At 39.9% G+C, this 24735-nt stretch overlaps 1 protein-coding gene across 2 annotated transcripts in view; it reads right to left on the reverse strand.

Moving 5' to 3' along the window:
• Positions 1-10478: 10478 nt before the first annotated feature.
• The window catches only part of ZC2HC1A (zinc finger C2HC-type containing 1A), a 60517-nt gene continuing 46260 nt past the window's right edge, over positions 10479-24735 (reverse strand). The window contains exons 8-10 of one of the 2 annotated variants that reach the window (XM_074944201.1): positions 22811-22930; positions 17384-17494; positions 10479-16507 (exon numbers count right to left, since the gene is read on the reverse strand). In XM_074944201.1, coding sequence (XP_074800302.1) covers positions 16321-16507; positions 17384-17494; positions 22811-22930 — 418 coding nt within the window. In that variant the 3' untranslated portion in view covers positions 10479-16320. The remainder of the gene's footprint in view (positions 16508-17383; positions 17495-22810; positions 22931-24735) is intronic. The other variant, XM_074944202.1, reaches the window with a different exon arrangement.

A 24735-nucleotide genomic window follows, 5' to 3' on the forward strand; every position in this document is an offset into this window, starting at 1 on the left:
TCAAAAAGTTCCATGAATAGAAGGTTGTTGGGGGCGGAAAAGCTCTAAACAAGGAGAAGAAGTCTGGAGATAAATGTGAGATGGGAGGGACAGGCAGTAGAAACAAAAGTGAAACTGTTTGAGCAGTATATTCCAGAAGTCTTGAGATCTTTCTGAGTGTAGCCTTCATTGATTTGAGATCTTCCATACCATTGTCTCACTAGAAGGGAAAACCTATAATGGCAGCAGGCCGTAAAAGAGACCCAGTTTGGGAATATTTTAATGAAGCTCCTCTAACTGTGGGTAAGACAGGCATGTGTGCAAAATGCAAACAGTGCAACAAAGAAATGCAAGGCCTAGTTGTCCTAATGAAACAACATCATGAGAAGTGTTCCTTCTCAGGAGGAAGCTGCGTTTAAGATGATGAAAGGAACATGTCTGAACATGCAGGATCTTCACGTTGGTAAACTTTTTTATTTCATACTTCTTTCTTAAGGACTGCCTGTCTTCCTTCTGGACTATTCTTGAATTCTCATGTTTGAGCAAAATATATAGTTGTTACTCTATGGTACTATCATTTTAGATGCATTTGTGATAAACAATAAATAGCTGAAATAGGCAGATCTTCCTTTTACGATTTCACTTTTAAAGTAGTATTGAGTGTCAGTGAATGCAATGAGGAATATTAAATGAGCAGTGTGGTAATAATAATAAAATAACTGCATTGACTTATTTTGTTTAGGAGAATCCATCCTCAACATACAGGATTCTGAAGACTATCCACCTTCAAGATCATCATCATTTTCTATGGTTTCAGAGTTATCTGCTAATGATACTGTTTCAGTCACATCATGCAGGTCACATAGCCACAGTATATCACCTGTAGCAAAAAGAAAAAAAAATCTCCATCATCCAGAAACAACCATAGATACGTTTGTGTTAAGAACCAGCAGATTACAAAAAGAGGTAACTGATGAAAAAATTGCCCGGTTTGTTTATGCAACAAACTCTCCTTTCTGTATGATTGAGAACTCACACTTCATTAACATGGTTCAGTCATTCAGACCAGGATACAGTCCACCCAACAGAGCAGATGTCACAGGCAAATTGCTGGATAAAGTGTATGAAAGAGAAATTGAGCAGTGTGCAAAAGGTCTACAGGGTGCAATTGTTAACCTGAGTCTTGATGGGTGAAGCAATGTCCACAATGATCCTGTTGTATGTGCTTGTGTGACAACAGAAGAAGGCAATGTCTTCCTTACAGAAACAATTGATACATCAGGAAATGCACACACAGCAGAAGAAGTAGCAGTAAAAGCTATAACAAACTGTAAAAAAAATTCAAATGTCTAGTACGCAGCTCGGTCACAGACAATGCTGGAAATGTATCCAAGATGAGAAGAAATTATTTAGAAGAAAAAAGAAAAGGAGTACTTGTGGCACCTTAGAGACTAACCAGTTTATTTGAGCATGAGCAGCTCACTTCATCGGATGCATAGCATATCGTGGAAACTGCAGAAGACATTATATACACACAGAGACCATGAAACAAAACTTCCTCCCACCCCACTCTCCTGCTGCTAACAGCTTATCTAAAGTGATCATCAAGTGATCATCAAGGAAGGCCATTTCCAGCACAAATCAAGGTTTTCTCACTCTTCCCCCCCCCCCAACACACACACAGACACACATACAAACTCACTCTCCTGCTGGTAATAGCCCATCCCTCTTTGAAACCTCTCTTTATAATGCGCATGATAATCAAGGTGGGTCATTTCCAGCACTAATCCAGGTTTTCTCACCCCCCCCCCCCACACACACACCCCCCCTCCAAAAACCACACACACAAACTCACTCTCCTGCTGGCAAAGAAACTGCGGAATCACCTGATCAACATCCTCTACAGCAAACAGGGAAAGATTAAGAATGAGCTCTCAAAAATGGATACTCTCATAAAAAACCAACCTTCCACACAAACTTCTACATACCACACAGACTATGCTGACAGCTTGTGCCACACGCTCTCAAAGAAACTGCGGAATCACCTGATCAACATCCTCTACAGCAAACAGGGAAAGATTAAGAATGAGCTCTCAAAAATGGATACTCTCATAAAAAACCAACCTTCCACACAAACTTCTACATACCACACAGACTATGCTGACAGCTTGTGCCACACGCTCTCAAAGAAACTGCGGAATCACCTGATCAACATCCTCTACAGCAAACAGGGAAAGATTAAGAATGAGCTCTCAAAAATGGATACTCTCATAAAAAACCAACCTTCCACACAAACTTCTACATACCACACAGACTATGCTGACAGCTTGTGCCACACGCTCTCAAAGAAACTGCGGAATCACCTGATCAACATCCTCTACAGCAAACAGGGAAAGATTAAGAATGAGCTCTCAAAAATGGATACTCTCATAAAAAACCAACCTTCCACACAAACTTCCTCGTGGCTGGACTTTACTAAAACTAGACAAGCCATTTACAACACACACTTTGCTTCTCTACAAAAGAAAAAGGACACTAAACTTTCTAAACTACTACAGGCTACAAGGGGCCACAGCAATGGTCCCCTCAACCCACCCAGCAATATTGTTAACCTATCCAACTATACTCTCAGCCCAGCAGAAGCAGCTGTCCTATCTCGGGGTCTCTCCTTCTGCCCCTCCACCCCCTCGAACATGATACAGTTCTGTGGTGACCTAGAATCCTATTTTCGACGTCTCCGACTCAAGGAATATTTCCAAGATACCTCTGAACAACATAATGATCCACAGAGGCCTGCCTACCAACATTACAAAAAGAAGGATTCTAGGTGGACTCCTCCTGAAGGTCGAAACAGCAGACTGGACTTCTACATAGAGTGCTTCCGCCGACGTGCACGGGCTGAAATTGTGGAAAAGCAGCATCACTTGCCCCATAACCTCAGCCGTGCAGAACACAATGCCATCCACAGCCTCAGAAACAACTCTGACATCATAATCAAAAAGGCTGACAAAGGAGGTGCTGTTGTCATCATGAATAGGTCGGAATATGAACAAGAGGCTGCTCGGCAGCTCTCCAACACCACTTTCTACAAGCCATTACCCTCTGATCCCACTGAGAGTTACCAAAAGCATCTACAGCATTTGCTCAAGAAACTTCCTGAAAAAGCGCAAGATCAAATCCGCACAGACACACCCCTGGAACCCTGACCTGGGATATTCTATCTACTACCCAAGATCCATAAACCTGGAAATCCTGGACGCCCCATCATCTCAGGCATTGGCACCCTGACAGCAGGATTGTCCGGCTATGTAGACTCACTCCTCAGGCCCTACGCTACCAGCACTCCCAGCTACCTTCGAGACACCACTGACTTCCTGAGGAAACTACAATCCATTGGTGATCTTCCTGATAACACCATCCTGGCCACTATGGATGTAGAAGCCCTCTACACCAACATTCCACACAAAGATGGACTACAAGCCATCAAGAACACTATCCCCGATAATGTCACGGCTAACCTGGTGGCTGAACTTTGTGACTTTGTCCTTACCCATAACTATTTTACATTTGGGGACAATGTATACCTTCAGATCAGCGGCACTGCTATGGGTACCCGCATGGCCCCACAGTATGCCAACATTTTTATGGCTGATTTAGAACAACGCTTCCTCAGCTCTCGTCCCCTAACGCCCCTACTTTACTTGCGCTATATTGATGACATCTTCATCATCTGGACCCATGGAAAAGAAGCCCTTGAGGAATTCCACCATGATTTCAACAATTTCCATCCCACCATCAACCTCAGCCTGGTCCAGTCCACACATGAGATCCACTTCCTGGACACTACGGTGCTAATAAACGATGGTCACATCAACACCACCCTATACCGGAAACCTACTGACCGCTATTCCTACCTACATGCCTCCAGCTTTCACCCTGACCACACCACACGATCCATCGTCTACAGCCAAGCTCTGCGATACAACCGCATTTGCTCCAACCCCTCAGACAGAGACAAACACCTACAAGATCTCTATCAAGCATTCTTACAACTACAATACCCACCTGCGGAAGTGAAGAAACAGATTGATAGAGCCAGAAGAGTTCCCAGAAGTCACCTACTACAGAACAGGCCTAACAAAGAAAATAACAGAACGCCACTAGCCGTCACCTTCAGCCCCCAACTAAAACCCCTCCAACGCATTATTAAGGATCTACAACCTATCCTGAAGGATGACCCAACACTCTCACAAATCTTGGGAGAAAGGCCAGTCCTTGCCTACAGACAGCCCCCCAACCTGAAGCGAATACTCACCAACAACCACATACCACACAACAGAACCACTAACCCAGGAACCTATCCTTGCAACAAAGCCCGTTGCCAACTGTGCCCACATATCTATTCAGAGAACACCATCACAGGGCCTAACAACATCAGCCACACTATCAGAGGCTCGTTCACCTGCACATCCACCAATGTGATATATGCCATCATGTGTCAGCAATGCCCCTCTGCCATGTACATTGGTCAAACTGGACAGTCTCTACGTAAAAGAATAAATGGACACAAATCAGATGTTAAGAATTATAACATTCATAAACCAGTCGGAGAACACTTCAATCTCTCTGGTCACGCAATCACAGACATGAGGGTCGCTATCTTACAGCAAAAAAACTTCAAATCCAGACTCCAGCGAGAAACTGCTGAATTGGAATTCATTTGCAAATTGGATACTATTAATTTGGGCTTGAATAGAGACTGGGAGTGGCTAAGTCATTATGCAAGGTAGCCTATCTCCCCTTGTTTTTTTCCTACAAACCCCCCCCCCCCCCCCGAAGACGTTCTGGTTAAACTTGGATTATTGCTGTGCACATTGTAAGATGAGCTATTGCCAGCAGGAGAGTGAGTTTGTGTGTGTGGTTTTTGGAGGGGGGGTGTGTGTGTGGGGGGGGGGTGAGAAAACCTGGATTAGTGCTGGAAATGACCCACCTTGATTATCATGCGCATTATAAAGAGAGGTTTCAAAGAGGGATGGGCTATTACCAGCAGGAGAGTGAGTTTGTATGTGTGTCTGTGTGTGTGTTGGGGGGGGGGGGGGAAGAGTGAGAAAACCTTGATTTGTGCTGGAAATGGCCTTCCTTGATGATCACTTGATGATCACTTTAGATAAGCTGTTAGCAGCAGGAGAGTGGGGTGGGAGGAAGTTTTGTTTCATGGTCTCTGTGTGTATATAATGTCTTCTGCAGTTTCCACGATATGCTATGCATCCGATGAAGTGAGCTGTAGCTCACGAAAGCTCATGCTCAAATAAACTGGTTAGTCTCTAAGGTGCCACAAGTACTCCTTTTCTTTTTTCTTTTTACGAATACAGACTAACACGGCTGTTACTCTGAAACCTGTCATTATTTAGAAGAGCGTCCCAAGCTAAAATAACAGATGGTAGCACCTCCTAGCCAAAGACTTCAGTGTTCCAGAAATAAAGGCTAATGTTGTTGAAATTGCAAAATACTTCTGTAACAACCGCGTTGCAGCTGCTCTGAAAAAAGTGGAAGGAACCAAGCTGACTCTCCCACAAGAGACGTGCGATGGAACTCAGTAGTGGACTGTTTTGAGCACTAAATCAAGAATTAGCCTATTCTGATGACAGTTTGTGAACAAAATCGTGAAAACGTAGATGGCACTGTCACAGCCAAAGTTCTCAACATTGGGCTTAAGAGAAATGCTGAACACATGCTGAGTACCCTGAAGCCTATTTCTGCAGCCTTGAACAAAACGCAGGGAAACAGCTGTTTTATTGCTGACGCTGTTGAAATCTGGAAGGAACCGAGTGAGATCTTAAAAAGAGAAATACACAATGACAGAGTTAAATTAGAAGCATTAAAAAAAAACAAATGGGACAAGCACTATCTCCAGCTCATTTTCTTACAAATATTCTCAATCCTCGGTACCAGAGTCAAACTTTAACTGCTGAAGAAGAGGAGTTGGCTAGGACATGGACATCCAGCAATCATCCCTCCATAATGCCAACTATAATAAACTTTGGAGCTAAGGGTGAACCATTCAAGAAATATATGACTGCAGATGATGTTTTAAAGAAAGTCACACCAGTGAACTGGTGGAAGTCACTTAAGCACTTGGATTCAGAGACTGTTGAAGTGATAATCTCACTTTTAACAGCAGTAGCTTCTTCTGCCGGTGTAGAAAGAATATTTTCTTCCTTTGGACCAATTCATTCCAAATTAGAAATCGTTTGGGACCTGAAAAAGCAGGAAAGCTTGATTTTCATTTCTAGATTATGAACAAACAGGAAAATGAAGGTGAAGATGACCGAGTTAGCTGCAGAAGCCTATATTTTAAGTTTCTCACGTTGACCTGGCTGACATAGTCGATTTAATTTTTTTTTAAGTATTTCATTTAACTATTTAAGTTAAAAACAATTTTAACAAACCTTATTTTAAAAAACTTGAATGTTTAACTAAATTCAAAAATTCATATGCTTGTTTTGTTAAAATATTATATGTTTTCTGTTGAAGAAAAAAAATCCAGAATACATAAAGTTGTTGTTTTAGTTAAATAAAACAATTTAAATGTCTGTCAGGTCACGTTCTCCTCCTAATACAGCATTGCAAGAAAATCCTCCAAATATTAATGATTAACCTGTTGAAATGGAGATAGTTCACCTCCCAATGACTTCATAAATATCTGCTTCAATTACCTTTGGTAAATGAAATAACCGAACAATCATTCATTTTTTGATATAGCTGTAAAACTAATCTGAAAAGTTTTCAAAATAAATCAGTTACAGCTGGTTTTTCTGAGGGAGGAACAACTGAATTTCCTTGAAAATTCAGCAACAGTCTAAATCCAGGACCAGTTTTCTAATAATCGCTGCTATTAGCAAAGGAGAGCCTACCAGGGACTAACTGGAAAAAGCACAAATGGATAATTAGCCACTACTGGGAATACGAAATCATAAAGTATAAGCGGCCTAAACAGCAGCCTATTGGAGAGAGGACAAGTGCAGTGCTTTGGCATGATCCTCAGTAGCAGTCAAAATATAGGTTTGGCAAGGCCTGTACTCCACGTTGTCCATGGTAACAAAAGTCGAACTCAGCCAGTTACATAAACTTGTTTATAAAAGTTAGCCAAATTTAAAGACAGAAAGATTGAATAGGTCCAAACAAAAAGGTCTACTTATACCACCCAAAGAAGAGAATGGAATCGGAAATTAATGGACCAAAATTGGTGTGCCAGAAGTTAGGTTTAACTGGTGGACAAAATAATGGGGCGATGGGTTATTGCACCTATCGCTTCTTTTTGTGGGTCCTTAAAAAGGCTTCAAAAGGGGGATCAAACAGGCCAGAGGACAGCAGGACAAAAAGGAATCAGCTGCTCCATCATGGTTGTCACCCTTACCATCTTCTGTGATCCCAGGAACCACTATGACACCATTCAGCCTTCAGTCTCCTGATCCTGAGACCAGTGCCAGAGAGAGAGAGAGAAGAAAACTGATTATGTCACCACCTCCACCAGCATGGGTTAATTCCTAAACATCAGCTGAGATATCAGACTTTGGTTCCTGCTAGTACTCCCTCCCTCATGTGTACTTTTTCTTCCCCTGCTTTATTTCCCTTCTTTCCTATCCATCTCTTTTTTGCCTTCTGTTTAATAAGAGCCTGGCTTAGCTGGTCAAGAGTGTTTCTTTCAGAAGTGCTGTGAGCCCCGTGATCAATGAAGCAGCTAACAGGAATGCTGTGACGCTGATACAAGTTTGCCAGGTCTCGGGGTGGCTGATTGGACTGTGCCTGTGTTTCTGCAGCAGCACGGTTGAAAGTAAGAATCAGCACCAAAGTCAGAAGCTGCATTTTCTATCTTTTCTCCCCCCTTGTGTATGTGTGTGTCTTGTCTAGTCTTAAAGGACGCAGGACTGGACTTTAACAGCAGCAGCAGCAGCAGCTCCCACCCCTTTTAATTAACTTGTTCTCTTTTCCTCAAAAAGGATATTACCATCTTAAATACCATCTAAAAGATTGTCAAACAGGGGCGTTTCCCCTTTTAAAAAAAACTCTCAAGAAAAAAAAAAGTGATGTTAAAATGAAAGCCTTACTTCATACTGTACATTTACAATGCTTGAACTGTCTTTCCTTCTTTGTTTGTATCTTTAATCAAAGGTTATGAAGATTTTTAATGGAGCATATTCAATGGGACTAAGCAGGCTGAGGTCTCTGTGCTGGAACCCTCAAACCTTGTTTAACAGTTTAGTGTTGTACAGTGGCAGGGTCACGTTAGCACCCACTTACTCCATCAAAATTAACATAACAGGGGCCTGCAAGCAGGCGGGAATCATAATTCTGACTTGAGAAACTATAAAATTGTTTGCTGACAGTTCTTCTTAATAAACAGCAGGCCTGTTTGTATCTTATTGCCAGGTGCAGATTATTCACTTATTATTCACCAGTGCTGCTTGTCACGATGACTTGCATTCTTTGACTTGTTTACTTTCAGTTTATAACTTTCTCTAGCCCCCAAGAATGAACAGCTTCACAGTAAATGGGTTATAAATGGTAATTTTGCAAAGACCGCTTAGCAAATCAATTTCCAGATTTCTATTTCTGAGACAAAGGTTAAAGGGTGACAGAAGCAGCTTCTTCTGGATGACCAGGTTTGTGGGTTTTTTTAAACTAAACCCAGGCATGACAAGAAGTGGTCTTGTCACAAGAGGGTTTTAGTAATTTAGCACGGTTGGGTGAGCAGCATAGGCAGCACAAAAAGGGTATCTGGTTAGGGTCCTTCTCGTGATGGACTGAGTGGTCAGATAGGGAATTGGTCTCAAGGTGAGGGTCCTCTCTGAAGTCCTCAGGACAAAAAGAAGCCAGTGTAGTAATTGTCTATGTGGGGCCTCAGTGAGAGCATTTTCCTTCCCTTAACCTGAACTGTCCTGCAGGCTTTGTGGCATGACACAAGTTGTGGTAGGGGACAGTGGCAGCGTTGCTTCAAAAGCTGCTCTGGTGCTGTCCCCACCACACATCAGCAAAGTTAAGGGCTGGTTCACAATGGAAGCATGATAGTGATCCTGAAGGAGGGTAAGCCGATGTTCAGGTGCTAAATCCACTTTACTGAAATCCCTGTTGTTCCCCCAATCTCTTATGCAACAAAGCATGAGACAGGTAAGCCAATGGCTACTAGAGCAGGTGAGGAGCTGCTGAAACTCACTGGTTTGGAGGCAAGGGGGAGCACTTGGTAAAACCTACCCCAAAGCATTGCACTCAATTCCAAAAATGCAGAATTCCTAGGGGAGACTTTTTAAAAGACTCATTTCCCCAGGGAAAAGAATCTTTTGCAAGTTACTCACTCAGGCAGCATGCAATTCACCTTATGCAGAGCACCCATCCATGGCCTATGCACAACTTATGTCCTCAAAATAGGACTCCAGTAGATCTAAAGGGTGCATAGGCCTCTGTGGCCCCTCTATACAGGAATGAGTTTCACTCAGAGTACAGAAGAGGAAGTATCTGCTTTTCTCTGCAGCAAAAATAGGACCTGAGGAGGGTGTGGTGGGGCCAGAAAAAATGCCAATTGGAGCAGCTTTGAAATTAGGGGAGTGTGGGGGGAATAAAGGAGAAAGGAGGAACTCTGTCTCAATTCAGCTGGACAGGACAATAAAAACCCTATGAATTACAGCTTCTGTTCACATCAAAGAATCTCACACAGGGAAAATATAGCTTCAGGTTCTTCTAGTATAGAAACTCAACATTTAATCATTTTACTGCCAGTAGCTGTAATTACAAACATCCAAGCGCTGCATTTATCTTGCCTGGAAGAATAAACCTGTATCAGGGTTTGGCTATACCAATAGTTGATTACATCTAATAGTCTGGATTAGATATATAAATTGAAAATGATGGACTCTATAATCTTAATGGTCAGAATACAGATGAGATTTACATTTACAACACAGGTATCAGTGATTGACTATGTATTAAAACAACTCCTTTACATTGTCAGAAAAAACCAAACAGAAGCCTAAAAGGTCTATATAAACTGATCATACTCAATAGTAGGTATATAAATATGAAGATACCTCTTCTCAGTCAGACAGAACTTTACATCTTCCAAGAGTTGTACAAACACTAATTAAAATTCAGGATACAATTTTCAGAAGTTCTTAGTGATTTAGAAGCGTAAGTCCCATTTTCAAAATGGATTGAGACACCTCGGAGCCTCATTCTCAATAAAATTCATGTACATGCTTTTGAAAGTTTTACTTGCAGTGTTTCAGCTGTCTCTCAACTCACATGAGAAGACAGTAGATGGCCCACATGTTAGGAGCAGGCATTACACATGGCCCAAGTGTAAGTGTATTTCCTGTGGACCTTGGGAATTCAAATTATTTATATGATTCAAACTCAGTACTAAACAAAACAATGCTAGGCTACTTTTGAGACAACTTACACTTGACAATACAGAAACATAAAAGAGAACATACAGTTTTATCCAGCATATCTGCTTTATTGTTAACAAGTGGCAAGATTGTATAGGGTGAGCTATTTACAAATTACATTTGCAAATTAAAATGGAATTGACACTTGAGAATTCAAACTTCACACAGCAAATAAGTGATCAAGAAACTCAAACCATTTGATAGAAATAGGACTCTTGATAGTGACAAATGTGAGAGTATTCAGTGCATTAAAGTGCCAGGCATAAACAATAACAGATGTAGTAATGACAACTCTAAGAATATCAGATACAATAATGAACCACTTATATAAAACAGGTGAAACATTGGTATAAAAATAAATAAATGGGTGCTTTGGCTTATGAAGATGCATATAAAAGAGACACCCACAGGGACAGTGCTTGAAGGACAAGCACACACAAATTCCACTGGACGCCAGAGCAGCTCTTAAGTGCTCAGCACTGGATCAGGCGCAAATCCCACACTACTTCTGCCAAAAGCCCACGCCAGAAATGGTGCATAGACTGCTGTTATTCTATAACTACATTTGCATTAGTGGTTTTGAACTGAATGAAACTTCAAAATACATCTGATTAAGTCTCAAGGGCTATTATTTACATGGGGAAAAATACTTTTCAATTAGTATATATCAAATGAAGAATGTTCATATCTGTAAAGGGAAAATCTAAATTTTTCAATTGCTTGTGACATATTCAATGGTTCTATTAGGTGCCCATGAGCATGGTAACATGTTTGCACCTTAATATGTGTAAACAATTTTAAAAAAATCATCTGGAAATATGTACCAGTGTACCTCATATTGTGCACTGTACATCTAGGAAGAAAGTCTCAAGGAGCTGAGTGAGTGCTAACTTACTAAACACTGCAAATAATTTCCTACCAAATATTATTTGTAAGACCTGAATAAAGTGAGGCCATGATTTAACCTTACTACTGGGTTAAAAAGAAACCAACACCCCACAGGCTAATCTGGTTTTAAATCAACTGTGCTTATCGAACTCTGTACTCCATTATGTTTTGAATTTAAAAGATACATACCCACAGATTAATAATAAATAAGCCCTGAAAAATTCTACTCACTCACTCACCCCAAACAAGTAATTCTTTTTTGGGCAAGCAAATAAAATTCACTCAATTTCATTAACCATCATTTCATGTAAATTTATTTTCAGTGTTTGACACACAGTTGCAAGCACAAAACCTTGTTCCCATTTAAGTTTCACTGCTTAGCTAAAACAATAAAATTAAGTAGTAAAATAGCCCCTTTTCTAGGAACACAGTTTTTCCAGTAACGAAAGCTTCTTCCAGGAGTATTTGATTCTGTACGGTATGAGGAATAAATGTGACTAATAACTAACATTTCTAGGGGATTTTTATAGCATTCAGACAATATTATTTGATTTCATGTTCAGTAGACTAGCCATTTGGGATGCCAGCACACAGCATTTAAGCTACAGCAGAGAGATACTGTTCTGCTATCTCCATCAGGAAAAAATAGTTTTTACCTATTCCTCCCTCCCCACCACTACACCATCACAACACTGAGCCACTTCCTCTCAGTAACAGACACACTCCATGATGTTCTAACATTGGGGCTATTGCTGAAGTGCACTTTGCAGTCAGCACTCTGTTTCCCTCACTCGCTGTAGCACGTGCAATGAAAGACTGATAATTAGATGCATTGTAGGAGCAGATTCAGTGCCAGAGCACCATGGAGAGCTCCTAACATCAAGCTAGGTCTCATTACTGGGCAACAAACCTTAAAGATTGAGATTTTCAAATCCACCAAGGGAAATGTAATGGGGAGTCCAAATCCCTTTAAAAAGCTCTGCCAAAAAGTTCAATTTTTAATGAAAAATGTGAGATAGAATGGGGGAGAGTGATAACATAAAAGGAAACGGGGAATGGAGAGGCAGAGGGGAAGGCAAGACACTAAGTCCAGTGTCTGCTTTCTGGGGCACAGAAATGTTTTTCATGGCCCTAGTTCTAGGTGCTGATGGTCTAAATCCTAAAAAGAGGCAGCACTCAAAACCTTCAGGACAGGGAAGATGGCTCGCAGGCCAAACCTGTGAAAAAACCCCAGAAATTGGGCTTGTTTTTGGCTTCATTGGCTTGTGAGTTGCTTGTTGGCTAGTTTTTGGCTTGTAGCTTGTTGTAGCTTGTTGCTTCTTTTTCTTGATCAGCTCCCGCCAAGCAGGGGCAAGCAGGTGTAAAGGGGGGAGAGAATCAGAGGTGCACAGCGGGCCCACCCCAGTCCCAGACTGCAGGCTGGGGGGATCTAGTCACATAGAGTATTGGGTTTCTTAGGGATTGGCTTATTTTGGCCCTGTTCTGAAATGGGATTAGCCTGATTGTAGGCTTATTGTGAAAGTGAAAGTCAGGGTGCTTATTTACCGTGTGAAAGTTGGCAACTGTGGAACCTACCATTAACCTTCATCTCAGAGCTGGCTCTTCATGCAAGAGCCCTCCACTGACTCCCTCCTACAGAATGGGAGAACCTTTGCAAGAGAACTTATAGCGCAATATATCTGGTGGATAGTAAAAGTTGTCAAGGTTCTGGAGGCGAAAGTAATACTGTAACCATGTAATTACACCAACACAACTTATTCAGAGATTTTTAAAATGTGCCGTTAGTGTGTGTTGTTATTCATCAGTTTTGGGGTTCATAATCCTCCTCTGGTGTTCTGCCCATTTTAATTAAAAATGATAAGCTTAGCTTTATTAATTTAATTTTGAATAATAACTTTTGAAGAGTTCACACAGAACATATGCTTATACATATCCTTGGAGAGATGTACACTGAGCTTTCAAGATCTTCCCTAATCTTCCTTCAATCAACATGCTTATTTTTTGCTTTTTATATGATACTTAATTACGCTCCTTATGTGTTTCATATTCCATTTAAACAGCATCTGCAATGAGTATTATGAAAACCGTTCCGTTTTTGTTTGCTAACAAACATTTGGATGGAAAGGCAGCAGTCTGTGCTGTTACAGTGTGCAATGCAGTCCTCTGTAGATAGCACTAGATACATTAGATAATAAAAACATTTTGATAAACAAACCTGAACATACTGAATATAGCCTCAGTAAGCAGTAACAAACTGGATAATCAAATTTTATGTTAGTGTTTTCATGTCTTTATTATAGAAGATTCAAACGTGCACATTATTAAATGTTACATTTTGTCAATAATCTAGGTTTAAATTTACTAAGTTGTAATGCTGAATTAAACTTTAGAATAATACACATAAAATTTCAATTAAAAGAAAATAAATGGTGCATAACTCTAGGATAATTTTCTAAAACCTGACTTTGAAGCACTGCATTACACAACAGCTCAAAGAGTAGTGAATATAAATCCACATATTGTATGCACTGAATTGGGAAACCTGGCATTTATGGTTTCAAAGCACAGACGTTCATAATTCTGTAGATAATTCCTTCACTCCTCTCATTATTCACAATAAAATCCTTGTAAGCTTGAAACTATTCTGTTTCCTTACTAAACTTTCCCTTTATATTTTACGCACATATTGCTGTTATTACAGGTTTGCTCATGATGAGTGCTGGGCTGCTACCATTTATTTATTTTTTTTAAAACGGATAACATTTAATTTGCCAACAGATATAAGAACAGAAACTAAATAGATCAGATATTGGGCCTATGAACCTTCAGCGTCCCTTGGCTGAACCCATATTTGGCTCATTCTTACATCCCTTGGGCACTTCACACTACAGTAGAAGGCCCACAGGACAATGGACACCCTAATGTGATTCTGGAGCAGATTTTCCCTTGGGGTTTACGTCCACAAGGGATGCAGAATTGTAATTCCCATGTATATATATGAAACTGCCAAAAGGCCATTCTATACACCTTGATTTCTAGCACCCAAATTCAGTTAAAGTCCATCAAGTCTACCTATTATACAACATCACATTTAATAGTTATCCACTCTTACACACTAAACACGGGCAGCTCAGTGGCCATATTATAGAATTAGAAACGATGTCAATACACCAGGTAAAGGGACAATTCCTAGAAGCACCTAATTTCTCAGAAAGATTACAAAACAATTCTGTACCACTGAACTTGGTCATCCTAAAATAGCAATAATAGTTTAGGGCCCACAAAATGACAGCATCAAGTCCCTAAAGATATCCACAAAAATCAGAGAAGGGTATCCACAAAATGGATATCAACTACATTTTGTTTGTCATTGGCCCCATTATCTGTATTCTCCAAAAATATGAATAGTACTTTTGGATTACATCAATTGAAAATATTGCAATGTCATACCATATGTGGCAAAAAGCTTCAATATACCACCTTAATATAAATCATACACGTGCTATACTAGTGGCAGCAATGAATTAAAAGTAACAATTTTGGACAAGACAGCACAGTTAATTTGGGAAAGGCACAATTAGATTCCTTCCGATTGTTTTTCCCTGGGAAACCAAAATAGTTTAAAATACTTCAAAGCAAACGTCACATAACAGAAACATTTAAATTCAGACACAAACTAAGAAACTCAGCTTTTGCCTGGTTATTTAAACTGCCCTTCTGGTTATCATATTACAAAAGTTAAACAGCTAAGATGTCTGATCCTGCTCCCCTGGAAGTCAATGTGAGTTTTGCTATTGACTTCAATGGCTGCAGCCATTGAAGTACACAGCCCAAGAAAACGTAGTAATTGCAGACAGAATAATTAAATATTCACATACTATCCCATGAAGCATAATTGCTCCATAAAACATATGGCTTTGCCTATTGCATGGGGATAAGAATAAGGGAAGTGATGACTTCTATCAAAACTTACAGTACCAGTTTCATATAACTATATGGACCTCTATCATGTCAGACACATTATAAGAACTGTTTAAAAAATTGATGTACAAATTATTTTCATCATCTATGATAATCATCTATTAAAGCCATCCACTGGAAAATCTCAATACATATCCAAGAAACTTTTTAAAAAATTTTTGGAGTAAATTATTTTGTCTTTCCTTCTGGAGAAAGAGGAGGAAAGTGAAGGGAGCAGGAACTTGCAGACATCTCTGGAAGGAGAGATGGGAGCTGTTGGATAAGACTCGTGTGCACAGTTGTGAAAAGGAAAGTACATCATTATGGAAAACCTGGCTTTTTTTAAAAAAAGGCCTGGTCCCACACTGCTGGCTGTAAATATGTAATAACCGTCATTGGTTCTTATTCAAATCCTATTACTCTTTACAGAGGTGAACAATACTTTCACACAGGACTTCAGTCCATTTGCTTTAACAAATATTTTAGAAGCAGTCCCAGAAAATAACCATGGAAGCTCATTGGAATAGTATGCTTTAATCTCTTTAACCAAAGACAATCTTTAACAATTTTAATTAGAAAGTTATAGGAGCTACTCATGCAGTTTTCATACTTCCTTAAAAGACAGTTTCTTAGTTAGTGTCCCATAAGTATATCTGATTCCTTCTCAGAAGCATTTTTTAGCCCAAATGTTTCATAGCTAGAATATTTTACATACCAGGGTTCTACAAAAAGATCCATTTCTATCTGCTAAATTACCAAACACATTTCTACTTAGCTTAAAATATTTTCCAACAGAGATTAGAGTGTCCTTGAACGGCACAGTTTTAGGTACCTGTTATTTTTATATACAGTATATATATTTATATATAAATAACTATGTAACCAAAAGGATTGGACTCAGTAAATTACTACAACATGGTACTTCAAGCATGTTTGCAGCATGAAATCTAACAGGAAGGAGTGCTCCAGCATTCCATGCCGCAATATGCAACTGAAGCTCTGGGTTTTTTTGTTTTTTGTTTGCTTGCTTTCTTTGCTTTTAAGAATGCATTCATACAACCATTCTTCGAATTCCACATTCACAGCAGAACTTTGCCCATTCCACCGGGTACCTGGTTCCACATTCATGGCAAAATTTTGATAACTGTACAGGTGAATTTTCATCACTGCTTTTTGTACTTCCTCCATTGACTGAGGATGAGTAGTCTCCACTATCATACCCAATTTTACCATCAGACCTGAAAATTCAGATAACAAATGTTCATAATATAATTTAATACAGTGCAGCTTGGTATAAGTACCCATTCTAATCCTTTACAAAGAATTACTATTTTTTAATAACTGACAAATGTATACTTTAAAGTTTGTGCCATAAAAGGGATAATCAGCCTACCTACTTGAAATATCACATTGTGCACCCTTTCCAAAGTGCTCCCTACTTTGAAACAAAAAGAGAGATGCTAAAGGAAACTAACACCAGAATCCTAGAAGCAGGAAGAAACGTTCAAGTCACAAGTTAATCTAACTAGAAATTCTATCACTGACCTATCAAAGGTTTTGTTGGAAAGTAACCCTAAATATATCTTTAACAAATGAAAGTATATAGTCAAAGAAATATTAGCACTGTATTTTTTTTTAGAGACAGACTTCCTGCCTAGTTTTCAGAGGCACTAAGCATGCACAACTCCACTTAACTTCAGAGGAAATGTATGGGACTGAGAACCTCAGAAAATAACACCCACTGTATCACCCTCAGATCATGTGGAGTTAGAACTATAAACTCCCTATTTTCTCTTCTTCAGTTAGCAGTAATTGACTTAAATTTAGGTTGAAAGAGCCACCCATTCTCTCATAACCTTTTCACTAGTGTATTGAAACTCCTCAGCCTTACACACTTGGATGGGTGAAATTTTACTTTCACACTAAGCTACAGCACTAAATATGCCGAACCTACAGTCAAAGCATACTAAAATTGTTAAATCTACCAAAGAATATTGAATTAAGAGGTTCCCATAACTGTCTGTGTACGACTCTTCCCATCATTTCCTGTAGAGAGTACCCCCCTAAAATGTTTCTATTTACTGTACTTACAAGATTATGAAGTTAAAAACTACCTGCTTGAGTAACTTTCTGCATTATAGATTTTCCTTTTGTTTGCTAGAGCGCCTGTGCCCGCGTTTTTTGCCATACTTGGAGGGGTTGATATTCGAGTTTTCACAGTGCCTCTGGAAGAGAGTAGATATTCAGTGAATTAAACAAACAGTTTCAACAAACCACCCGGGCACAACATTGCCAATACTTTGTAAAAACAGCAGAACCTCATTAACCCTACCAATGACAGAGTGAAGAGCCATAGCAAGATTAGGAAGGTCGGAAGACCACAGAGTGCCAAAACCTGGACCAGTGATGGTAACACTGCACTCTTTTGGCCAATGGTGAAGAAGCATTTCACTCATACTCCCAATCTTTCATTCTGTATCACACTAGAATAAAGCAAATGCACTCTCTATTGATTGCTCACGGTATAGAATATTTCCACCTCTTTGCTCCCAGGCTAAAAGTGATTTTATGGCTCTGTTAGGACTGCTAGAAGAGTGAAAAGCAACTAACTGACGGCCTAACTAAGAGGTGGAAGAATCTTTAGGCAGATGGATGCCTTGCACCCCTTCACATTCATTCTTAGGTGAGCCATGGCCACTGCCTTCTCATTCCCATAATACTGAACCCAGCCACAGCAGCCATTGGAGGTGGCTGTTACTCCCCTGCTTAGGAAGGACAGTGATGCCCTCTTGGTCCAGCCTCTTCAACCTAAGCATGGGGATGGGGGAATAACTTTCACCCAACAGGGTAGCAGCACCCATCTTTTATGGCTTGTCAAATCCTCAGTTCAATAGTGCAGCAACACAGAGGCAGAAGCTCTCTCAAGAATCCCCACACAGAAGAAGGGAAGTTGGGTGGTGATACCCAGCTAAAGGATTGCTCTGTCCTATTCAAATCTCCAGACAGTTGCTCACTTTGAAGAAGTGGAGGAACATGAGAGCACTGACAAGCTGCGCTATTACTCAGCACAGATAGGAAGGGTGTTATCCCTGAGTAGCATTGCCACCATCAAGAGGAACAGGGAGGCGGAAGCACCCTTCACTACCAGTGATTACAAATAAGTTCTGTTATCTTGTTCCAAAAATTTACCACACACTGGATAGTATGTTGAAGAATGTATTTATTTTTTTTAAAAATTTACCTTCATCAGTAATAGCCAAGGGCAGATTAAGGCAGGATTCTTGACCCCTGCGATTTGGACCCAGTGGCCTGAACACTGCTGTGAAAAACCCTAAATGAGGGGAGTGGTCTAATAATTAAGCACACAAGTATGCCACCCACTTACGCCAAAGAGTAATTTGCCCCAGCTCACAGATTGACTTTGTGACAGCAGGCTGGTCACAAACTTTCTCCTTTAGTGCTCCTGTCTGTAGGATGGGCTGTTTTCCTACCTACTTACCAACAGCATTGTAAGGATTACTTTATAAAAGCATTGTGGAATCAAAAAGCCACAATATAAGTGCAAACTACACTCAAAAAGTTAGTTAAAAGTACATTATTAAGGTTGCAAAGTCAAGCATTCAAAATTTTGGAAACGCCAGAATTGTTTGCCTGGGCAACCTTAATTCAGTCTACTTGTGCATGTGCATTATTATACAGTCTTTAATTACATGATCACATACTGTTTTTTCCTACAGGATCCCTGCCTCATTCAGTGCATGAGTGATGAATTTATGAGCAACTATTTATCATTCAATGTGTGACCACAGGCCTCATTTACTGCCCACTATTCAAATCCTGCTCTGAATACAGAATTATTAATGTCTTCGTGGACTTGTCTACAGCACTCATCATTATAGAACAAGTGCTTCATAAACACTAAAGAATATATTTCCACACCACACCTCTGAGATGACAAGGAATTATTATCCCCATTTTACAGATAAGGAACTTGATTCACAGAGACATTAAGGTAAGCAATATCCCCTAATTTTGGGTGCCCAATTTGAGACACCTAGGACCTGATTGTTCAAAGCACAGTTTTCATGGACTTCAGTTGCAGCAGTGAGTGCTCAGCACTTTTTAAAATCAAGACTCAGGTTGTGAAGTCAGAAAATGATGAACACACAATTAGTGATCACCTGCAAAAAGTCTGGCTTACATGACTTGCTCAGCATCACATAGGAACTCTGTGGCAAAGGCAAGGATACAATCCAGTTCTCCAAGGCAACATTTAACTGTCTCGATGATAAGACCCTCCTTTCTCATCCTGCTATCCCCTGTCTCATTCACTACACACCTTCTACTCTGGACGCCTTTGAGGAGCAGAGGGCGCTGTCTGGGGTTCTCTGCTTTGTGTTCCCTCTGGCTCTCTCATTTTAATCTTTGACCTCACTCTGAATCCTGTTTCTTTCAGTCGTTGTCCGCAGAAATCAGCTGTAGCCCAGGCCTTTAGTTTTGGGCAGGCCTATACCAGCTTGCCCCAGTACTACAAATAGTATGCATCTTCTACTTCCTCAACATCCTATAGATCACAGCCTCCTTTAACATGCAACCCTGATTCATCCCCATAGCAGGTCTTTCCTGTGAACTGAATGAGGTCAGGGTCCTGTGGAAAAAAATAGTATTCGATCATATAATTAAAGACTGCATACTAATGCATATGCACAAGGGGGGCAAATTAAAATTACAAAGGCAACCTTAATTCTGGCATTTCCTAACTTTTGAGTGCTTGACTTTGCAACCGCAATAATGTCTTTTAATGTATTTTTTGTGCACAATTTAAAACAGCAAACTGGAAAATGAAATTTCATCAGGCAGCATCATACTGATACCCACATTGTTCATCAATAGGGTTAGAATCTGTAGATCCACAGCATAGACCTCTCTGCTCTAATGAGTAGACTATTCTGCCCATTTCCCCCAAGTTTATCCTCTTCTGTCCTATACCCTCCAACCTTTCATAGTCCTGTTTCTACCTCCCCCCAGCTCCTTGTCCCAGTCCTGTTTTCTTTGCCCACCCATTCACACTCTCCATTCAGGCTTTTTATCCCAGTTTCAGCCTCCTTGCACAGCCAGTCCTAGATCCATCCCCTCCTTGCCTAGTCAGTCTCAGTTCTCCTTTCCTGGCTCCTCATCCAGTTTGTATCTTTCCTCCTCACGACCAATCGTCCCAGTCCTAGTCTCCTTCCCCAGACCACTCATCCTGTCTACCCATTCTCTTTGTCCAGCCAGGCCAAGGTTTCCCCTCACAACCTAGCTCCTTGTCAGTTTTGTCTCCCCTTTCCCAATTCCCCCACACCCTTGTTCTCCTGGTCCAGCCAGTCCGTTTTCCACCCAGCACATCATTCAATCTTGCTGCTCTGCACCCACCCCAGGCCAGCCAACTGGCTCCCAGTCCCCAGCTGTCTCCCTCAGTGGCTCCCAGTGTCCTTGTTCAGCTAGTACCAGTATTCTCATACCTTCCAAGCCTCCTTACTCAACCTCAACCAGTTCCCTACACCCACCCCTAGTCTCAACCTCTCTTCCAACCAGTTCTAATCTCCCCTCCACCCCACAGCTCCCAATCCAAGTGGAGTCAGTTGGTCAGTGAGGATGGAATCTTTGGAGATTTTTGCTCTTAAACAATTCTGCACGGAGCATGTGCAAATTGTGATTTTTTTTCAAAACCTTCTAACTTGGTCAAATTTGGGCAGATTTTTAATAGGACTGTCCAAAAGCACATCAGTATCACAAAGGCCACCCCTTGCCAAATTTCCAGTCTCTGTTCCAAAGTATGGAGGCAGTGGAGTTTTTCTAAGAAAAGGTTGCAAAAAAATTTTTAAAAGGGCAAAATGTGATTTTCTCTAACCTCATTCTCTGAAATAGCTGAACAGTTTTTGCTGAAATTAAACAAAAAAAGTGCAGCCTGGGGCAGACACCTCTAATGGAACATTTCAGCCCAAATGGTTGAACTTTGGCAAAAGTTATAAGTAACTGAAAACAGGGGGCTTATAATGGGAACTGTTGGGCAACCTGGATTATAGCCAGTGCGCTAGGAGTTTAGAATTGATGGAGCCCACTTTCGCCACCACAGTTTCTTTAAATTACATGATCTGCTTGGGTAGCTGAATGGACACAATCACAACAGTGATATTTCTACACATGGTTGGAATATTCACAGTAGGACAATAAAAACTCTTATAGTAGCAGTTTGTCTAGATGCCAAGCTCTCAAAAGAAGCTCTCCAGCAAGAACAGTTGATTATCCTATGACTACAAGGGTACATGTGTAGGTCAAAAATTTGTGTCAGTGGTAGGACTCCTGGGACTGCCAAAAAGTCCATACCTTCCACACCAGTAGTTCTCTTCCAGGTCACAGCCTCTTTGTTGATACAAGGCATGTTCATGCAAGCATGTTCACTCTGCAAATTACTAGCACCTGATTTTTCAAACTTGCATGCTTAATATTAGGCATCTAAATAAATTTTTTTTAAAAAGTGTCCTGGTTTCCAGAGGTGTTGAGCACTCTACCAGCTCCAACTGAAGCCAATAGAAGATGCAGATGCAGTGCATCTCAGGGAAAATAGGCCACTGTTTTTTTCCTATTGGTACCTAACTTTAGGCACTCAAGTCTGAATATTTCAGTCTAAATAGTCTTCTGGAAATGTTTTAGTTTACATTTTTAAAAATTAAAACAGCATCTGAGAACAATTAATGTAGGAAAATTGTTTTTATTATTTGAAAGCATCCCCTTAATAAGTCATATTCATTTCTTGGGTATTTTCCCAACATGTCACCATTTGTAACTAACTCTTCCTTAGCAATTTACCTTAAAATATTACAGATAAAGTGTTTGCCATTTAAAAATCAGCATTTGCCCAGTTACCTGAAAGGGGTGTCTAGGACACTGCATCTATTTTCTATTCAAAAGATATATGAAATATAGAATATTTCTCTGCCATGTTGAAGCAATGGTATATGTGTCGGCTTTTAATACCTATTGAAAGTTAAATGCAACCAATAAGCTATCTTATTGTAATGACTTATCTGTGTGATATGCCTATGGTTGTGTTGTTTTTTTAAATTGTTCTATATGTTTAAACGCTTCCTATATAGCTGCTTTATACCAGCACTGTAAACATGAAATAAGAGTAAATATATATAATAAACTGGAGTCAACGAAGTAAGATATGGCGGTGGAAAATGTTTTTAGTTGCAAGCATTATATTGTGTTTTCTGTCCTATCATAAAACATTATATCCAATATGAAAGTTGTACAAGCCATAATGTGTTAAGTTACATATTAATTTCGCCTTCCCACAAGACAATGGTTTTGGTCTATCAAGACATTCACAGTGACACAGAAAAAGGGGACAGTAAGTCTGTTACAATGTCATCAGGTAACAACTTCATTAGGAAGCTTTGCATATTTCAAAAGCCACAAAATGCTTTTAATATTCCAACCCTTTTTGGGGAACATATCTGAAAAATAGATAAACCACACTGATTTGCAATACTTACTTGTTAATGGGCAACAACTCATTTGGTCTTTTGATGGTACTGTCTGTTTTTGTATCACTGTCATACAACCTTTGCACATCTCTTCCAGTTCGCAGTGGTGGGCCTAACTTGTCCGTCTTACTATTAAAATATATAAAGGTGTACCCATAAGGAGTTGGCTAGTTTGCTATTTATATTATTGCAAGTATTTCAAACAAGTAGTCACAATTAAACATTTATCTTCCTCATCAGAACTCTAACTTTTGAAATTGAATTATTCTTATCTGGGACAGTCAGACCTCAAACTTTTAGTGAACACATTAACTTCAGATTTCAGAGTAGCAGCTGTGTTAGTCTGTATCTGCAAAAAAAACAGGAGTACTTGTGGCACCTTAGAGAATAACAAATTTATTAGAGCATAAGCTTTCATGGGCTACAGCCCACTTCATCGGATGCACAGAATGGAACATGTAGTAAAAAGATATATTATATATATACACACACACACATATAAGTCATTTACAATCCTGGTCTTCCAAAAGGCACTTCCTTCACAAGTATCAGAGTTTATTAGAACTAGTCTGTCTCCAACAGTCATGCAGATTATTAAAATTAGGTTATCTCAAATGATGTTATTTAATGATTGACAATTTCACAATAAACTGGGTACACTGTATCATTATAAAGTAAAATTCATCATGGCAATGAAGCAGACCAGAGAGCTCATAGGCAGAACTCATACAAACATAACTGAGGGCTTGTCTACCCAAACATTTAATTTGTGGCAAACTGGAGCATGAATCTATCCCATACTCACCAGCTGCTCACTATCTATCTATGTGGATCCTGCTGCCGTGCACAAACAGTTCCTTAGTGTGCTTTGATCTACATTGCTTTGAAACAGGAGTAGATCAAAGCACTCCAAAGAACTGTTAGTGCACGACAGTTAGTATGCAGCTGGCTATTGCGGGGTAGATTCACACTCCAGCTTGCCACGAACTAAACATCTGTGTAGACAAACCCTTGGATAAGATGGTGGGAAGGGATGAGGAAAATGCTATCTTCTTCCAGTCAAAGGTTACCTGTAAAGGGAGAAGTGGTCTGTTCTCCCTCTCCCTTTCCAGAAGTTCCCGAGCATGACTCTAAAACAATGCAATATGCCTTCTATTCTCCTTCCTCTCAGTGTCATGCAAACCTGGAGCCCATCATCCCAAGAGAAATAAGGTCTCCTGCCTTCCATCCAAAGTGTTAGAGATTCAAATAGTCAGATTTAGAGGAGAACTAACCCTGAGAAAACAGGTATTACTTACTCTCTTAAACTATGCATGGATTCCCAGAATGAATAGAATCTTGTTAGAATGTTAAGAGATTGCATTGCAAAACTTTTATATCTTTGACAAACCATAATCAGTTTTCACCAGATCAGTGAAAGGCTCATCTGAGACACAGGAAATACGTCCCTGCAAAATTTAAAGTTGCTATCATCTACCACAATGTTCTAGGACTATTCAAAGAGTCATGCTTTAAAAAAAAAATCAATGAAAAAGTGTGTTCCCCCATCACCACCACTTTATTCTCAAAAATGGTTGAAGGTTTTATGCCCAAAATTAAAAAAAAAAACAAAAAGCCATTCCTGGTCAGAGAACATATTTCTGAAACTTCAGTTAGAAGTTAGAAGAAAAAGACGTGGGGAAAAATAAAAACTGAAAATAACCTCTTTGTACAGAAGTTGCTAAATTCTCTGTCTATAATAAGCCCTGCCCTCAAAGTTATGTCACTGGAAAGTCTGAGAAGGCAAAAGCACTTAATTTCCAAAATCTCATGGGGGAGAGGGAAGGAGAACTTTATTTTTGTTATGTGCCAAAAATGATTCAGCAAACTCCATAAGATTTTTAAAAATATAGTTCATGGCATTGAAATGTAATTGTAGTATTGGCTTTATAGCC

The sequence above is a fragment of the Natator depressus genome, chromosome 2 (assembly GCF_965152275.1).
Source record: "Natator depressus isolate rNatDep1 chromosome 2, rNatDep2.hap1, whole genome shotgun sequence".
In the NCBI taxonomy this organism is placed as follows: Eukaryota; Metazoa; Chordata; order Testudines; family Cheloniidae; genus Natator; species Natator depressus.